At 37.2% G+C, this 20,118-nt stretch overlaps 2 protein-coding genes across 2 annotated transcripts; both read left to right on the forward strand.

Moving 5' to 3' along the window:
• Positions 1 to 1,306: 1,306 nt before the first annotated feature.
• Positions 1,307 to 3,652, forward strand: med7 (mediator complex subunit 7). The gene is made up of 2 exons (XM_079839527.1): positions 1,307 to 1,418; positions 1,780 to 3,652. Exon 2 carries the CDS (start codon positions 1,789 to 1,791, stop codon positions 2,515 to 2,517), a length of 729 nt encoding a protein of 242 aa, XP_079695653.1. The 5' UTR covers positions 1,307 to 1,418; positions 1,780 to 1,788; the 3' UTR covers positions 2,518 to 3,652.
• lonrf4 (LON peptidase N-terminal domain and ring finger 4) lies at positions 3,498 to 19,494 on the forward strand. The gene is made up of 12 exons (XM_079839526.1): positions 3,498 to 4,397; positions 7,274 to 7,392; positions 8,659 to 8,781; positions 8,926 to 9,096; positions 9,326 to 9,455; positions 10,066 to 10,141; positions 12,332 to 12,446; positions 12,738 to 12,859; positions 13,093 to 13,251; positions 13,620 to 13,782; positions 16,459 to 16,608; positions 16,705 to 19,494. Exons 1-12 carry the CDS (start codon positions 4,085 to 4,087, stop codon positions 16,852 to 16,854), a joined length of 1,791 nt encoding a protein of 596 aa, XP_079695652.1. The 5' UTR covers positions 3,498 to 4,084; the 3' UTR covers positions 16,855 to 19,494.
• The last annotated feature ends 624 nt before the right edge of the window (positions 19,495 to 20,118 follow it).

A 20,118-nucleotide genomic window follows, 5' to 3' on the forward strand; every position in this document is an offset into this window, starting at 1 on the left:
TATTTACAATAAATTTGACATCAAGGTGATTTCAATGTCGATTTTCCTTGTAGATTAAGGTTAAAATGGATTCAGATTTGCCATTAGTTAACATGAAGGAAAAAAGAGCACTAGCAAGGGGAACAAACCATTAGCACTAGCACTGGATATTAGAGCAAGCCAGTCAGTCTTGATAGTGTTTAATTTTTTTTTATTATTATCAGATTTTGGTTTTATGTTAGGTTTTATTAAGTGTAATTTTATTTACCTTTTTCTGTATAGTTTATAAACAGTATATCGTGGTATGCAAATATATCTGTGGAGCTTTTAGTGGGCTGGAGTTATTGACATGTTAGAGCAATACAAACATGGATAAATGAGTGATAAAGAGCGAGATGTGCTTGGTATTAAAAAGAGTATAAAAGTGCAGTATGCCGTGAAATAGAACTCAAATTCATTAGGCCTACTTGCACGCTTAGGCATCTTTCTGTATGTGCACCCCGAGGCAATCACGACAATCAAAACACAGATCAGATCACTTCCTGTGAGTACACCCTAAGTCTAATTAGTGTGAACAGGCCTTAATAGTGTTAGTCTACTTCATTGGATGGCCAATTTCATGTGTATTTTCTATATTTTCAAAATACTACAAAATATGTTTTCCCACACAGTATTCTGTATTTAAATCAAATTTACACAGTATTTAGTAGCCTACTTTTATTTTAAATATAGCCTACTTTGATGTATTTATGTCCATCTCTGACTACATAAGCAGTAGCCAACACCCTGCAAATAAACCTTTAGATGTTCTACATTTGTTCAGACAGTGAGTAAAACCACTGAAATCCTGCTACCCAACAGGCCCAACGTTTTAATATTTCCCTAAAAACGTACTAAAATGTCAAAAACCATTTATTTCTGCATTAGAGACCTCCAACAACATGTATACTGTTTTCCCCCCACCTATATATCGATCTTTCAGGGTTAAATATATTTATAAATGTTGAGAATTTTCAAAAGTGTCCTCAGTTTGTGGCACATTTGTTTTGCCAGGGGTGTCAATATGGTTGTATCACACAAACGGCTCATTAGAAGAAGAAAAAAACCCTCACAAAATAAATGTGTCATGGCCATGGGTCACTATGAACATTAACATTATTAGTTAATTAATTGTATCGAGTTCTCATATAACCTAAAGCCTAAATATCTCATATATTAAAGATTCGAGCTACGATGTCACTAAATTCGCTCTACTTTGGACACGCCCTAATCTGCTTTTGGCCAATGAAATACCTCGTTGCTAGAGGACTGTGTACCAATGCAATCCATTTATGTTTAGACATGAAGAAATCGAAAATCGAGACATGCAAGAGGACTTGATCGCTTTGCTTATGTTTACTTAGCGAGACTGTTTTTGTTCAATAAAGCCAGGAGTTTCGGTATGTATTTTTGTTGTTGATTACTACAGCAATGAGTCCCGCTTTGCGATTCTCTATATAATTTATTCGGTGAACTGTAGCATTTAGCTTGTAAGCTATTAGCTGTTTCTTAACCAGTATTGTTCGATAAAATGTGTATGGTTCTTTTTACTGCATTTCCGAAGCCCTCCAATATGTTGTTTTTTGACTATAATATAATATACTAATATATCTAGAATTTTGTTTATAATAATGTTGTTTTGTTTGTAGATTACATCCCAGAGAGAGCCAGAGAGTTAATAAATAATAATACAAATAAATGAATATTGCTACTAGTCTATTTAAAAAATAAATGTGATTGTTTTATCCCTTTTCCGACTAGTTTTACAAGATGGGGGAGCCACAGCAGGTCAGTGCTCTTCCACCGCCTCCAATGCAGTACATCAAGGAGTACACGGATGAGAACGTGCGAAAGGGACTGGCCCCCAAACCCCCTCCTCCTATTCGAGACAGTTACATGATGTTTGGCAATCATTTTCAATGTGATGACATCATTATTCGACCATTAGAGAGCCAGGGCATCGAGCGCCTCCACCCTATGCAGTTTGACCACAAGAGAGAGCTGAAGAAGCTAAATATGTCCATCCTAGTCAACTTTCTGGACCTTCTGGACATCCTCATCAAAAGCCCTGGCAGCATTAAGCGAGAGGAGAAGATGGAGGACTTGAAACTCCTGTTTGTCCACATGCATCACCTCATCAACGAGTACCGTCCTCACCAGGCCAGGGAGACGCTTCGGGTCATGATGGAGGTTCAGAAGAGACAGAGGCTGGAGACAGCTGAGCGTTTCCAGAAGCATCTGGAGCGGGTGGTGGAGATGATCCAGGGGTGTCTTGCTTCGCTTCCAGATGATTTGCTGCAACCGAACAGTTCCAGCGCGGGAGAGGCTGGTGGCGTGGGGTCAGCTGGAGCCCCGAGACTGAAAACCGAGCCTATGGATGTAGATGTGACGGGTGTTAGTTGCATGGTTGCACAAACGGACAAGAACGTGCCTTGTAAGAAGGACAAAGTGTGGGACAATGATGCTGCAATGTGCAGTATTATTGATGAGATGACTTGAGCTGTCGAATGAATGTAATGTGTTATTATTGTTATTCAGGAAATGCCAGTTCTTCAACTTTGTTACAAAACTCAGCAGACCACAAACACATACAGACATTTTTAGTATTTAACACAGCCACTGAAATAGAACTGTATGTGCAAAATAATAAACATCTACTGGTCTTTTTTTTTCACATCGCTCACTGCTTTTTGTGTTGTTTTCACATGAATAAAACAGACTACAAACAGTATTTCAAGCCAGATTACATAAACTGTTGTTGGACGTTGACATGTATATTATGGAATGATAATGATAAAGGAAAAAAAAAGCTTGTCAAACTGCTGAGTAATAACCTGCTCTTCAGCCAGACAATGTTGTGTCATGTGATGTTATATGATTTAGCCATTCTCAGTGTCACACCTTTATATGATGCTGATTGGTTGGAGGAAATGCAAACTTATACAACCTTCACCACTTATGCAATCTTGCGTAAGTGCATTTTAGTCTAACGAGTGATGCATATCTTAACCAAATGGATATTTGTATCTTTAGTTGGTAATTACAATGCCTCTGTATTTGTAGTGTCATACTAATATGCTCTTTCCATGTTTTGGGCTATTAAATTCAGGTTTTTACTCACCAGTCCATAAATACACAAATACAGCAAGTATACAAAGATGTATGTAACTTAGTAAGACAGGGTTTGCAAAGGTAATGTTTGTGAGATACATGTTTAAGAAATATTAACACTGTTAGTCCTCGGGGTTTGTAATGTTTTCAGTGGCTTAGAATGCAAGATATCGGTAAGCGACTGCATGCAGTTCAATATCTAAAGCAAAACCTCTTCCTACGTGCGGCAAATGCTGAAATACACAAAGGAAAAGCAATTATTGAGCACAAATATGTCCATAGCGGCACAATTTGCTTTATAGGCGTTTGTCATTGAATTAGTGCGCGAGATTCCCTGTTATGAAACGCGGCGTTCGCTGTTTCACAACAGGGTGGAAAGCGGAGCGGGGGAGCCAATGGGAAGCACCGCCACGCGTCACGTGTTTTTTATTTATGTAATGGTGTCAGAAGAGAACCCAGTATAATGCGGGCTAGACGCAAGAGAAAGATGTTGGTCTAGCGAAATAAAAAAAAACTGGACAATAGAGATCAATCGGTTGCTTTTTATTTGGTCCTTGGGCTGCGTTGATGGAGTTCGGAGGAGTCAGCAAAGCCACACTGATCGGTCTGAAGCGGAGTGAACCAATTCATCATTCACAACAAGGGAAACGTTACTCTCACAACAAAGACAGATATGATTGACAACGGATAATCATACATATTAAATCTATTGTCATATATAAACGTAAGTTGGAGAGGGAATCCTAAAGCATGCTCTTGGCACACCTGGCTCAATTTCGCAGAAACTGCCATCGGCCTTTGGAAGCTTATAAAAGCAGTGGTCTTGAAATGAGATAGGGCGAGCTGCTACACTACCCGTGTCGTTTAACTTTTGATCATGCCACATTTCATGCTCACGAATCGAGCTCTGTAACTTTTGTCAGCTGTTCAACTTTCAGGAGGAAGCTGTCAACGGATGAAAGAGTCCAGTATGGATCTGCTGGAGTGTCCGATCTGCCTGTTCCTCATGTGCGAGCCCGTGACCATGAGCTGCGGTCACTCGTTCTGCAGGAGATGCATGGGCGCTTTCCTGCCCTCGCGATGCCCCACGTGCAAAGAACGATTAAAACAGAGAGATGCGAAAAACATCAAAAACAATGTGTTACTCTTCAGCGTCATTGAGAAATGTTGCCCAGAAGAGACGAAGATGAAGTGTCACATTCAGGAGAAGCTGAAAACGAGCGAGTTTACTGAAGCGCTGCGTATCGCGGACGAAGGGATCGAGATGGGTAAGAACGCAAACCCTGTTTACGAGGCAAATTACCTTATGCAACATGATGTTTATTGTGTAACAGGGAATGTTTCGTGTTCCGTTTTGGTTATGACAACTGAACATGCAGATGCTCGGTTCGTTTTTTTAAATTAAACACTGGTTATATTTGAATAAACACAGCAACTTAATGATTTTTATGATGTTTAGTTGCTTTACGGCGCTTGGGTTCAGCGCGACTGTGTATTCGAACGAATCGTTCTTAAGAGCCGACTCTTTTCAGAAACTGGTTCAATTGAGTAAACCAACACACTTGGGAGTTAGGTTACTGAAATAATCTGATTCACTTACCCAACCGCTAGTTACCTATTAACGTCATGTGTGGCTCAAAATAAACCAAAACTGTTATTGTTGCACGATACTTTTATCAGAGTGGTTGTTCATATGACAGAATTAATTAAAGGTAATTTGTTCTAATATTTTTGTTGAATGTATAGTTAGGATGAATTAATTCACTGCGTTTAAACCACCCATAAAAAGTTCAACCACTTTTTGCGAGAACTGCAATTTTGGTGCATAACATAATTTGTTTGTGCCTAATAAGTGCTCTGTGACATGGAATGTAGGTTGTGCAGTCTAGATGGGAAGCTCACTAGATTTTATACAACAAATTAAAGCAAATATTGACATTTGCTTTTCTTGCTGTACAGGATATTTGTAACTCATAATACTTGCCGGCACTTGCCTTTTATAGGACATTTATGCAATGACAGCAGCACACCTTATTCTGCTGAATTAGACCAATGAGTTTGTGCACCTCATATTCACTAATGAAAAAGGAATTCATTCAATGCTATTAAAAACCTCCAGACATATGACGATTCGAATTAAATGAGGATAAATGTTCAAGCAACTGGAAATGGTATATGAATCATGACAGTTCTGGTCATCACTGTGGAAAGTGCATCACAGAGATGATGCAATTAATGTACTAAATGCATGTTTAGAATCAGATCAGCCTATAAACACAGGTAGGCTGAGATAATGAAAGCCATATGCAGCAGGAGTTTGAAATCTGTTGTTTCTAGAAATATTTGCCCTAGATTGCAGCATTTTAACACAGCGTGGGCTAGTTGAAGACTGTTAGATATTGTCTTTGTGATCCACCTACTCACACACTTGTGAGCGGAGAACCATGCTTGTTGCAAGCAACAGTGATTTCATAAGCTCAGGTCTCCTAAAGGGTTAATGAGTACCAGTGAAAATGGGTTGAAACATGTTGTGAGTGGCTGATGTCACTAACAAGGGTAAATAAGGCCACAAAAGCATCTCTAGGGCACACACTGGTGAAATAACAAGTTCCCCTAGGTACACAATACACAAAGGAGACATTATAGAGCATATTGTAAGATGCATGATTGTAGTTGTGGAGAAGCCGGTGTGATTAATGTATCCCGACATAATGAGCTATAGTGCAGTTTGATAATATTGTAAGGCTCTTCTCTTATAGATATAGCATTACTATTAACAGCAACAGTATCTTTTAGTGAATTATACATATTCTTTTACGGCCACTGAATGACTGCAATTATCTGTCAGTAACATAAACCCTCTGAGGCAAAAGCTAGATCGTTTCAACTCTTTGAATCCAATTAGAGGCAGTTTCCTGTACGTTCAGCGTTCTGCCCCACATATACTTTCCCTCTTGTGTAATCAGGGATCCTATGACATAATCTGGTTTGTTGTATCGTAACAGGTTATTTCATCGGTCTGTGTGCACATATATAATTAAGCAACTTGCATTTCTGTCCCTCTTTATACAATGGATTTCCGATCACTGTCAGATCTCTTTGTAATTGAATTTGATTAATCTCTAATGTGTATACACCCCTTCCTTTGTTTATCTTGTCAAGTCAACTTTATTTATATAGCGCTTTTTACAATGGAGAATGTTTCAAAGCAGCTTCACAGTGTTAAACAGGAAAAAAATGCAACAGAATTTTATTCGTCCGTACAGCCGCTCCGGTGAAAATTATGTCATCTAGATCATTTTAATTATCATACAGTAACAATGTGGTCATTAGATTAGTAATTAGATCAGTAATTAAGTTTATATGGTTAATTTAGTTTACTAATTTGTTTTATTTGGATATTTAGTTGAAAAATGTAGTGTCCCCAACTGAGCAAGCCAAGCCAAAGGCGACAGTGGCAAGGAAACCAAAACCCCATCAGGTGGCCTAATGGAGAAAAATAAACCTTGGGAGAAACCAGGCTCAGTCGGGGTGCCAGTTCTCCTCTGGCCAATTAACAACAGTGTATGATTATTATTCTGGCAACTTTACAGGATCATAATAGATCGGATGATCGATTGATCGATTAATATTAGATTCATCTGTCATATTAGATCGGAATATTCAAAAGATCGGAGGCAACAAGCCAGAGACGGGTTTATTGAGGATGCGGTATTGATTAAACAATTATTAAATTGCAATATTCGAAAGATCGGAGCCGTCAGGCCGGAGACGGGTTTATTGAGGATGACATCGATTAAACAATTATTAAATAGGAATATTCAAACGATCGGAGTCATCACGCCGTTTATCTTGTAGCAGGTGAACTCCATTATTTATGCATTAGACAGTTTTTATTTCCATCTTTTTTCGCCTTGTGCTAATAGTTCTCATGCCATTCAAGTGGTACAGATGTTAGATGTGCACTAAAACACAATGTTCCCTGAAGGTGGGAGAAAAGTTTATGCAGAGTACTGCTGTTCAGAAATTAAAGATGTCCATTTAGGTTATTAACATTTAAAACACTCCAAACTGTTAAAAGCCTCAAATCTATGTCTGAAATGAGACTGAGGATCATACTGACTATCTTTTCATGCATCTACAGCTCCTGATGACGTGAGTCTGAAAGTGTGGCGGGCTGAGGCCTGCATGGGCCTCCGTCGCTTTTCTGATGCCCTCCGTGACCTGGATGACCTGTGCTGTGTGCGACCCAATTGGACTGAGGTGAGGACCATCTTTGCTGACTGTACTCATTATTATATATTTTCTAGGGACACGACTTTTGTTTGATTAGTGTTGTTTAGGGATGGTGTTGACATCTGAATTCTGCATTCTGAAAATCTGTATCAAGTTATTATACATATTTATTATTCGGCATACTCTCTCTAGATCTCTAAAATGTATGTGCAGTCTCATGGTGTGGTATTACAGAAATGACTGACACAATTTCATAGTTATGTCATCTCTGTTGGTATGGACAGAGCACATTGTTGGATTTGGCATTATTCCCCCAGCAATATACTGGCATACACTAGTACCTTTCAAAGTTAACTTAACTTTATTATTGTCCTTGAAGGCAATTCTTTGTGTAGACAGCAGTATACATACACATACAGCAACACAACACACATCAAATAACACACATTTATAATAAATCATTTAAAACCTGATTGCAGCAGGTTTAAAGGAATTATTATATTTATTTGATTTGCACAAAGGGAGTTTAAATCTCCGGCCTGAAGGAAGCAGTTGAAATTCAGTTAACAATGGGTGGGTAACATCTTCCTAGTCACCCTATGTTCATAAATTTGTGTAATGGTCCTTAGTCGTTCCCCACTATCTTGCTGCACATTTTAACTAATACTTAATATATTACTAATTAAGTTAATATTTGATAATACTTTTTAAAATGGATTTATTACTATTTTTCTTCAGCAAGAATGCATTACATCGATCAAAAGTGACAGTAAATACATTTATAACATTACAAAATAATTATATTTCAAATAGACTGTTTTTTTTAAAATTAATCAAAGAATCCTTAAAAATTGTCAGCACAACTGTTTTCAGCATTGATAATAATAAGAAAATGTTTCTTGAGCAGCAAATCGGCATATTAGAATTATTTCTGAAGGATCATGTGACTGAAGACTGGAGTAATGATGCTGAAAATTCATTACTCCAACGGTAATGGTTATTTTACCAAAAAAACGGTTATTTTAAATTGTAATAATATTTCAAAATATTACAGTTTTTACTGTATTCTTGGATCAAATAAATGCAGCCTTGGTGAGCATAAGAGACTTCAGACATTAAAAAAACTTATTTTTAAAATGTAGTGTACATGTTATGTAACTATGTTTTGATTATATTTATTATGTAAAATGGGGGAGATTTACATTTTATTCCTGAGGATTTTTGCTAAATTATATTTAATAAATTGAATAGGATTATTTGTGCTAAATTTGTGTTTAAATTCTGTGTTTTTAGGGGTTCTTTCGTAAAGGGAATGTTCTTTTTGAAATGGGCAGACAGACTGAAGCCCTCATCCAGTTCTACCGCTGCCTGAAGCAGCAGCCTGACTTTGCCCCTGCGAAAAACCAGATTAAGAAGGTGGGTCTTTCAGAAATTTCCTAAAAGATTGATGAACAATTGACTTTTCTGGAGAGAGTCAGAACCAAACGATTGAGATCCAAAACATCCATATATGAAGCAAGTTTCGCTTAAAAACACGAATAAATGTTTTATATGATGCAGATCTTGGAAGCAGAGGGCATGCCTGTACCGGAAGAAGTTCCACGGATCCTGCATGTCGTGTCTGAGTATTTGCAAGATCCCTGTCCTATCACCAGCTCTGTAAGCCCCTCGTGCACAGATAGTCAGCGCTACACGCTCAACAATGCCGAAGGTCAAAGTGATGCTGGGCAGGTGAGGTGTGCGCACAGCTCTTATGCTGTTGTGTAACATTGTTAATGTGAGCAACAAATATCAAACTGAAAGATCTGATATAGTTGTTATTGTAATGTTTTCTTAAATATATATCTTTTTTTCTCATGAAAATAGACTTTGATGTTGATATGGCAAAAAAAATAAATGTGAGTTATATGTGATGTGAGCTATATGCTCACTCTCAGGGTCTTTTTCTGTTCTGTCCAAGAATGCAACTAAAGTGAAGCTTGGCACCAGCGGCGAGTGCTGCCTGAGCCTGTGTCAGGCCGTGTCCTTCCTCCCCACTGCGGAGGATGATGAGGAACTGATGATGAAGAGAGAGGAGAAACAGAACATAGGTGAAGATATCTTACTGCTCATGATTTTTTTTTTTAAAGGCATTCACATGTATATATGCACCATCTAGAAATGATTAAAACATTGTTTTTGTATTAAAGATAATTTAATAATAATTTAAGTGTGTTTTTTTAAATGGTTCCAGTCCAAAATGCTGAACAAATTATGTTTAGCTGCTTTGCTTCATACAATTTAAATTATTGTCACTTTTTCACTTTTTATGCATTAAGTAAAGAATACATAATAATGTATGTAGGTGTTATTTTCCGCAAATTGTGTGAGACTGGTTTGACACTTAAAAACTTAATTATATTCATAAGTAACATAGCACATTAGCCAAGCTATATATACAGTATAACACTTCTCGAGTACAGTATAATCCTTGAGTGATTTATTGCATAAGTGTACAACAATTTAATAAAATATCAATAGTTAATTGTCATATTAAACATATGATATTCATTTTGATATTCAAGATTAATTTTGGTTTTGGAAGTTCTTTGTTCATTAGTAACAGGCAAACATAATGGCTCATACATTTATGTTATTATTCAAATGATTATTATTCATATATCAATTATCATATACAACTTTGTTTGTTTGATTCTTTAGGTGTTTGCAGTGTGGACAGAGAGTCCTGCCTCAGCGTTCTGACAGTGACTGATTTTGAGTGCCCTCTCTGCATCAGGTCAGTGGGGATTTATAGTGTGTCCTTTTTCACTGGCCTTATGTCCTGTACCAGACACTTCCTTTGATATAGTATTTAAATGTTAGATTACAGGAGGCACTTAAAAACATGAACACGCTTGCACGCACACACACGCACACAACGTCAGCGTTGCCCTGCATCTTTATCAGTAAAATAGTTTTGCAACTGAAAAGCTACATGATGTTTCTCAGTTATGTCACTGTTCTTGAAGCGGTTAAATTTACATCTTCGCTATTAGAGATGCGTAAGAAATGTTTGTTTAAAGGATAAAAATCTGAGAAATGTCTTGAAATAAAACATTGAATAATGTTTTGAGACATGGTGGCCATAATGTACATGGAATAATTGACTCTGGGCTGCAGGAAATAATGCATTATTATTTGTAATAATTAAACAGCCTTATCTGTTAATTATTCCTTATCTAAGGTATTATTATCAATTGATATATTACTGCAAAGTGATCCTCTTCTTAATGAAATGGGATAAAACCAGATGGTTCAAATTTCTAGATGTCTTAACAGGGATTTTAACAATCTAGTATTCCAGAAGACCAGAAGAGCTTATGTCACTATACAGAGAGTGCAGAATTATTAGGCACGTTGATTTTCTGATCATATTTTTTTTCCAGGCACATTTGACCAATTCCAAACCACAGTAATCCTAATAACTGCTATTGATTTAGTATTTAATAATGTATAAGTGATATATAATTGTTCATGAAGGCTGGAAATGAAAAACACCTTATATTCAGGTGTGCAGAATTATTAGGCATGTTTTCTTTTACAGATAAATTGAGCCAAAAAAGAGATTTAACTCAGACTGAAAAGTCAAAAAGTATTAAATGCCCATGAGAAGGATGCAATACTAATGCAATACTAGACATTGCAGTTAAGGCGTGACCATTGGACAGTGAAATGCTCGTTGGGTCAGCAGGATCTGACAAAAACAGGTGGTGAAGAAAAGACACCTGTTAACCGCAAAAGAATTAAGAATTAAGGTGAAGAATTAAGGGTGAAACCATCAGGAACCCTTTAGTCTCCAGCGCCACCATTTTCCAAAGCTGCAACCTACCTGGAGTCTCCAGAAGTGCAAGGTGTCAGGATCTCAGAGACTTCAGTTAGGTAAAGAATCCTAAAAAATGACCCCCACTAAATAAGAATCATAAGCTGAAGTGTTGTAAAATACATGAAGCCTGCTTTTTTATAGGCTTTATAGGTTTTATAGGTTGAGAGTGACTCTTGAAGGACCAGCACCACATCCTCTAGTACCACTGTTTGAAGAATTCATCTTCCAGAATCTGGCAGTACGTTTTGGGAGTTCATTTTAGTCCATCCTGAAGTCCGTTTTGCAGAGATGGACTAAAAATGAACTCCCAAAACGTACTGCCAGATTCTGGAAGATGAATTCTTCAAACAGTGGTACTAGAGGATGTGGTACTGGTCCTTCAAGAGTCATTCTCAACCTATCTGTCCATAAAGCCTATAAAAAAACCTTCTTCATGTATTTTACAACACTTCAGCTTGTGATTCTTATCTAGTGGGGGTCATTTTTTAGGATTCTTTACCTAACTGAAGTCTCTGAGATCCTGACACCTTGCACTTCTGGAGACTCCAGGTAGGTTGCAGCTCTGGAAAATGGTGAAAAAGGTTTCACCCTTAATTCTTCACCTTAATTCTTAATTCTTTTGCAGTTAACAGGTGTCTTTTCTTCACCACCTGTTTTTGTCAGATCCTGCTGACCCACCGAGCATTTCACTGTCCAATGGTCATGCCTTAACTGCAATGTCTAGTATTGCATTAGTATTGCATCCTTCTCATGGGCATTTAATACTTTTTGACTTTTCAGTCTGAGTTAAATCTCTTTTTTGGCTCATTTATCTGTAAAAGAAAACATGCCTAATAATTCTGCACACCTGAATATAAGGTGATTTTCATTTCCAGCCTTCATGAACAATTATATATCACTTATACATTATCAAATACTAAATCAATAGTAGGTATTAGGATTACTGTGGTTTGGAATTGGTCAAATGTGCCTGGAAAAAAAATATGATCAGAAAATCAACGTGCCTAATAATTCTGCACTCCCTGTAAGTTGTGCATAAATAGATGTGTTTGTTAACTTCCCACCTCTTATCTGTGCTCAACTGTCATGATCAATGGATTAAAGGTTATTCTATGAGCCGGTGACAACACCCTGTGGACACACTTTCTGCAAGAACTGCATTGAGAGAAGTCTGGATCACAATCTACGCTGTCCACTCTGCAAACAACCACTGCAGGAGGTACTACAGACTGTTACAATAATTACATGTATTTTGAAGCATATCATTTTATATAATTTTATATAATATCTAAAAAATGCATTGTATTATTTTAGTTTATGTAACTTTATTTTACAGTTAAATGTTTAGCTTTTCACCTAGAGAATAACATGAATTAAAGCAGACCTAGTAGCCTGATTTTTCTAATTCAAGTAAATCACATTGCGTTTTCAGAAAGTAAATAAACAAATGAAACATAGCAAATCATATTACTTAGCAGTTCAAGTCTCACCGCATTACTTCTATTCCCAGTATTTTAAGAACAGGAAGTATAACCCTACAGTGCTGCTGCAGGAGGTTATGTCCCGCCTCTTCCCCCAGCAGTTGGCAGAGAGGAAACAGGTGCATGAGGCAGAGATGGCAGAGCTCTCAAAGTGAGTGCCCCTCTCAATGATAACGCCTATATAGTGCAAATGAGTTTCTATTAAGGGAATTTCCCATGCTGCTGAGATCTGGAAGAGCTCCAGTATCTGTAAAATGTATAAAATGGTGTCTAGAAGTCTTAACATTTTATCAGAGAGGCTTTAACAGTCCAGAAGGCGTTTGATATTGTGTGAAGTTATGCAAAAGCAGAATTATTTATTAATTGACCATATTTGATCTCCAGTTTGACCAAGGACATCCCGATCTTTGTGTGCACGGTGGCGTACCCTGGCATCCCTTGCCCGCTGCACATCTTTGAGCCTCGCTACCGTCTGATGATGCGCAGATGTATGGAGACGGGCACCAAAAAGTTTGGCATGTGCAGCTATGAGCATGGCAAAGGGTATACAAATAAAACATTATGCAGCTAACATCTGTCATTTAAGGTCATGCTAGCTTCTGCACCCTTACTGAGTTTAAGAAACTTAATTTAGGCCTTATTAATTCTCAAATTATATACATATACATTGAACACACTACCGTTTAAAAGTTTGGGGTCAGTGAGATTTTTATTTGTATACATTATTTTATTCAGCATTGATGCATTCAATTGATCAAAGGTGACAGTAAAAACGTTCTATTTTAAATAAATGCTGCTCTCTTGAATTTTCTATTCTTCAAAGAATAATGAATACAATGTTTCCACAAAAATATTAGGCAGCTCAACTCTGTCTGTCTGTTTGTTTTAATTGTTTTGATACCCTTTCACAGCTTTGCAGATTATGGCTGCATGTTGGATATTTTGGAACTGGATTTGCTTCCTGATGGTCGCTCCTATGTGGATACAGTGGGAGGAAGTCGTTTCCGAGTGCTCAGGAGAGGACAGAGAGATGGCTACCACACTGCTGATATTGAGTACCTGGAGGACCATAAGGTCAGTGGTTACAGATTGCCATAACTCTAATTTCAGATCTAGGTCCAAGAAAATGGCACATTGGAAGAAGCCTTTAATGAAAATGAAAAAATAAAATTCTGTTATTAATTACTGTTAATTACTGTTGTTCTAAACCCGTGAGACTTTTGCTCATTTTCGGGAACACAAATGAAGATCTTGAAAACTGAGAGCTTTCTGTCCCTCCATTGGCAGCTAAGCAACTAACACTTTGACGCTTCAAAAAGTTCATAAAGAGATTGTAAAACTAATCCAAATGAATTGAGCGTTTTAGTCCAAATTTTCTGAAGAGACAAGATCACTTGATATGTTGAACAGATTGAATTTAGGCTTTTATTCACATACAAACATTCATCAAATCACACATCAGTTGTGGTAAACGGAAAAACTCAATCATGTTCGCTTGACATGCGAGAACCAATGAGGTTCATTCTCTTGAGTTACGCAGCACATTTGAGCTTTCGCAAGAACCAATGAGGCTTGTTCTCGTGAGTTAAGCAGTATGTTTGAACTTCCCAATAGTTGGTTCTCCCACGTCAAGCAGGTTCGATTGAGCTTCATTTTATGTTCGCTTGTCAATGTTTATGTGTGAATAAAAGCCTAAATTAAATCTGTTCATCATATTAAGTAATCGACTCGCGTATGAAAATTTGGACTAAATTGCTTAATTCATATGGATTAGTTTTACGATCTCTTTATGAACTTTTTGAAGCTTCAAAATGGTAGTTGCATAGCGGTCAACAGAGGGACAGAAAGCTCTCCGTTTTCGCCAAAAAGATCTTCATTTGTGCTTCGAAGATGAATGGAAATCCTATGGGTTTGAAATGACATGTGGGTGAGTAATTAATGACAGAATTTAAATTGTTGGGTGAACTAACCCCTTTAAAGCACATTAAGGGCTAGATTTAATGCAGATGTGAGTGGAAAGTTCTTCTTGTGATCTACTGACGACGTGCAAATAAAAGAACACAGACGCAGCCGGATCATTTCCATAATGCAATCTAACAAGAGCAGTGCAAACTAGCGTCTGGTCTAAGACATGTATTTTTTGGGTGTTACATAATGGTGCAAATAACAGTAAATTGACTAGCAAACCTTATTAAAACACCTTGCATGATTCATTTAAATACTCTCCTCCCATAAATTTTGCATCTGAAAGGGAAACTCCTACAAATGCATATGCAATACATTCAGCAACTAAAATAACCCTGTCCACGCCTTTTCCCTGTGCTAATTTTTCACTACGTGTCTTTAGTAAATCCTGACAGTTTTTTTTTTTACGCCAAAGGAGGGTTTGCGCTGATACAAGCTGTAAGTAAATCTTGCCCAAAGACTGTATGGCAAATATTCAGAAATTAAGGGAATGTTAACAAGACAACGATGTACTAAAAACAGACGACAACATTGTCAAAATGATCCCCATTTACACAAATTGTGCGAAAATGACTATAAAGGCTGTATTATACATGCCAGGCCAGTAGTTAAAGCTTTGTCAAAAAAACACCCAGCGAACAAGTAATACGCATGGGTAAACACGTAACATGCTTGCGCATGACGTCACCATTTTCACAGATTTGCGTTTTTGTTGTTTCCATGGAGACGATAAAGGTATCGTTTCCGAAACCTTGCACTTTGAAACCCGTTTTCAAATGCTTGCATTTTCAGGCCCCCAAAACTCCGTTGTCGTGGAAACGGCCCATTTACCTTTTAACCAGATAATACAACAATCATGCGGATGAAATTGCGCTCATGGGTCCGTATCACTGAAACATCAGAAATTCTATGTAATCTATTTAGTAACTATTGTGATTTCAGTTAGTTTAGTCAAATCTTAACTTCCTTCTCCGTGCGATACGAGAATCGATATGCTGCCGCCAAATATCAATATTTTAATGAATAAAATAAGGCACTCAAAATAGATTTTCCTACTCCCAGCATTGCTACTTCATGGCTTCTCAAGGTGACGCTTAACACATCAATGAGGGAAGCATGAACATAAGTTAACTAGCCCAAGAATGGATGGTAGACAGCAGTGTGAGTAAAATAATAGATGGCCCAGCCACGTCCACGTCTGGACCCACTTCGGCTTTTATACCATTAATGCGACAAACAAAATTGACAAAGAGTACGCAATATGCAAGAACTGCCTGGTAAAAGTAAAGTACACGGGTAATACTACGAACATTGTATAGCAATATATTAATTATCGCAGAATTTCTGTATCGTGATATCATCTGTATCGTTCGTGAGCAATGTATTGTATCGTATCGTGAGGTGCCCTGTGATTCCCACGGCACCCCAAGTCTCAACCACCTAAATAAGGTGTCATGAACATTAAATGAAAAGCATGCATTAAAGATTCATGAGGAGGGTTATTACCACTATCACAAGCCTGAGCCTGTTTGTCTGATAGATTGCTTATAATGTCAGTAAATATGAAACCTTTTGTTAGCACTGCAAATTTATTATCAAGTAAATACTTATGTTATTTAGCGCTAATTGCAAGTGTATTCAGCAAACATTAGGAAGAGGAGCATGTGATTAACTGCCTGTTAGTCAACATATTCAAAGTCTTTTCTAACCCATCTACATTATGATTTCACAAGCATTTGTGTTATCATCAGTACGACATTAAAACTTCTGCTTGTTTGTGTTTAGGTGGAAGGCGGCGAGCTTGAATTACTGCAGCTTCTCCATGACAGCGTGTATCAGCAGGCGAGGGAGTGGTACCACCGTCTGAACAGCCGCATTCAGGAGCAGATCAGCCGGCAGTACGGCATCATGCCCGAGAAAGAGGACGAAATTCAGGTCAGAGCACACAGAATATTGTGTTTATTAGCAAAACCACCAATCTTGAATTTGAATAGTAACTTCCTGACTAGAATGTGTTTTTGTGCATTTTAGGCGTCTGCCAATGGACCGGCCTGGTGCTGGTGGCTGCTGTCAGTGCTGCAGTTAGATCCAGCCTATCAGACCACCGTTCTGTCTTTGACTTCCCTAAAGGACAGACTGGGTCACCTACGCATTGTACTAGAATACTTCTCTCAGAGCTAGGACAGAGATGCATTATATGCCCATATCGCTGATCTCATCACATGCATGCACCACAGGGAAAAAAACTGTATACTTTGATTCATCTGAGAGAGATTTGTTTGCTCTCGGCCAAAATGTAAACTTTTTTTCTGATCATAATCCACACGCAAGATCTTGTGCTTGGATTATGCATCGGACAGCTATGATATGGGTTGGTTAGAAATACGATGACTTGTCCTGGTGGCTGTTCAACTATTGAATTAGTCGTTGAACTAATTCCTATTTAGTCAAGCACCAAAGAATTAAGGACTCATTCTACACAGAACAGCTGTTTATTGGTTCACGCTGATCGCTTATTTAACATCATCAGAGTGGATGCCAAATCTTTCAGCTAGTATTGTTGAAATACATTTGAGATGTTTCCAGTAGTACTGGGCCTCGGCCAGGATTTTTTAATGTGCAGCTCACATTTGTGGAAGAGAGGGAAACAGTTGGCCCATGTGTCTGATGACTGAATAGGAGCTCATTGATTATGCATGAATGAAACGCTTATGACTACAGCCTCAAAAGCTCACAATTCCGGCCATACGTTTTAGTAGAATCAGAAATAATATTATTCTCAGTAACTGATGAGGGTTTACATTAATATTGCAATACTAATGACATAGAATACATTTCTTTTTTTCCCCATGACCTGCTAGTTGTGCTTGTTTCATTTGTAGTATTAAATCTTGTTTCTGAGAAAAAGGAATTCTAGCAGTTTTTTAAATAAATAAATAGTTTTATTTAGCAAGAATGCTTAACAACGCACAAGACAAAAAGACTGAACAGACATCTGTTTTCAACATATTTTTATTATTATTACGAAAAAGAATAAATATTTCTTGAGCAGCAGATCAGCATATTAGAATGATTTCTGAAGGATCATGTGATACTGAAGACTGGAGTAATGATGCTGAAAATTCAGCTTTTGCCATCACAGGAATAAAATACATTTGAAAATATAATCAATAGGAAAACACAATATTACTGTTTTACTAATTTTTAAATCAAATACATGCAGCCTTGGTGAGACATTAAAAAAACATAAAAAATCTTACCAGCCCTAAACTTTTGAATGGTGGCATACAATATTCTCAACCAAACAGCAGTTTCAGGCTTGTCATGGGCACCAGGGCCGTTGTGGGAGGTGTTGTGAAGGTTTTAGCCATCTGGTTGATCAGTACAGCTCTCCAAACCTCTTTGTGTCAATCATAATGGATTATTTCTGTGTGCTTGTGCCTTGTGTTGGGCCTTAATCTGTTTCAGATATTTGGTTAAGGAGGACTGTGAGATTTATGTTTCTTAATTTTTTTTCCTTCTGTTTTAGTGCCACATTCCGAGGAATGTTAAAACTGTAATGTGACGTAACAGTTAAATGGGCTTAATATATCACCCCCCACACACACACTCTGGTGATTGTGCCATTGTTTTTGTCTTATATTTTTCTAGCTCCTAATAGCTGGAAGAAGTCAAACAAGGGTTAAAATGCACCCACCCGCACTGTTAATTTTTATTTTATTTGACATTTTTCAGATTTTATCTGTTGTGCACTGCTCTGAAGATTACTGTCAATTTGCCATATTGAAAACCAGTTACTAACAGGTGGGTGATTTGCTTTCGACCCTGTTTTGAATGCAGTATGCCTAAAGATGTACTGATGTACTGAAAGAAAAACCGTGTCTTGTTTGAAGAAATGTAAATCTGGGAACTTTTGGAGGAAAGATTTTTAGGGCTCTTTTATTAGGTACAAAAAGGTTCTTAAGCGGAGATTGAAAGAGGCCTAAATTATGTTTCTCATGAGACCGCAGTGATTCAGAGAGACATATTTATGAAAGGGATTCAAATCAGAATAGGATTTTATTTTAATTTACTTTAGTAATTTAAGTAATAGAAACGTTACTGATTGTTGCATCTGATGTGTTTCATGTTTAAGATGCACTCTTGATGTTCCATCCTCAGGATTAAGGACTTGAAAATAACTTACAAATGCTTTCAGAACTGTTGCTGCTTCTGTACGTCTCAGTAACATGTGCTAACAAGTCTGACAATGTCAAATTTTAACCATTCTGTTTATTAGTGTATGTGACATTGGCAGAATCTGTGGTGTTGCTTTGGGATAGTGCATGTGCACATGTTGAGTGACTTTATTCTTCACTAATAGTCTCAAAAACAAGGAGAAGGTCGCTCATATCGCCCTCAAATCAGTTGGAGGAAGAGCTATAAAGAAAGTCTTTGATTGGAGTAATCTATATAACCAAACTCAATAATCAAGATTATATCCTTTGTTTTTGTAAAGAAATTGCTTGAGAAGCAAATATTTTCCAGTCAATGGCAAATAATGATTGCTTGTTTGTTTTTAAATGATAAGTGGACTCTGATGCGTAGTATTTCTGTATTCTTTCTTTCTTTTTTGTCACTAATTATTTTATTGTCATATATTGATGTGTTTGGATTTAAAGCAGCCTTTGCCAGAGTATTTTATAATTTGTAATCCCTGGTGTAAACTAGGGGCTTGTATCAGTGATTTTTCTTTTGAGAGATTTGTTGTATAACTCTTAAGGTGTTATACAATACGCATTATACAATAAATGTAATATTAAAACTATTTATCGAAATGTCATTGCTTTTTTGTCATTGGAAATTGCAACAGCAAATAAATAATAATAATAATAGTAATAAAACATTCAAATCAAACCTATTTATTTATAAAAAATAAAAAAGACATCCACTAGATGGCGTCATACAATCACATGATTGGCACCAGCCTGCCTGTTGTATTAGCATCTATCAGCGTCTTCCATTTCTTACCTCGAAAAAGTAAAGATATATTTTTTTCCCCTTTCCAATCACTGATCTAGCATATTTTTCTGTAGTTTTAAGTTTTTTTTGTGCGTTTCTGTCAATGAAGGTCAGTGTAGGGTCTAATGTTATTTTGTACAAAACATGGTAACGCTTGACATCAAGGTCCCACTTGTTAACGACAGTAAGTTAATGCACCGAAGGGATAATTCACCCAAATTGTTTAATTCTGTCATCATTTACTCACCCTCAAGTTATTACAAACATGTATGAATTTCTTTCCTCTGCTGAACACAAAGGACGATATTTGGAAGAATGACGTTAACCAAACAGTTGATGGACCCCACTGACTTCCATAGTATTTGTTCCCATATAGAAGTCAACGGGGTCCAATGAGCAATACATTTGTTGCAGTGTTTATTAATCGTTGTTAATGTTAGTTAA

The sequence above is a fragment of the Gobio gobio genome (genome assembly GCF_949357685.1).
Source record: "Gobio gobio genome assembly, chromosome: 16".
Lineage (NCBI taxonomy): Eukaryota > Metazoa > Chordata > Actinopteri > Cypriniformes > Gobionidae > Gobio > Gobio gobio.

Bases quoted from the DNA above. Each gene is read 5' to 3' on its own strand.
- med7 (XM_079839527.1), top strand. From the start codon at position 1,789: ATGGGGGAGCCACAGCAGGTCAGTGCTCTTCCACCGCCTCCAATGCAG.
- lonrf4 (XM_079839526.1), top strand. From the start codon at position 4,085: ATGAAAGAGTCCAGTATGGATCTGCTGGAGTGTCCGATCTGCCTGTTC. The intron at 13,783-16,458 runs GTCAGTGGTTAC...GTTTGTGTTTAG, and splicing joins AGTACCTGGAGGACCATAAG to GTGGAAGGCGGCGAGCTTGA. The intron at 16,609-16,704 runs GTCAGAGCACAC...TGTGCATTTTAG, and splicing joins AGAAAGAGGACGAAATTCAG to GCGTCTGCCAATGGACCGGC.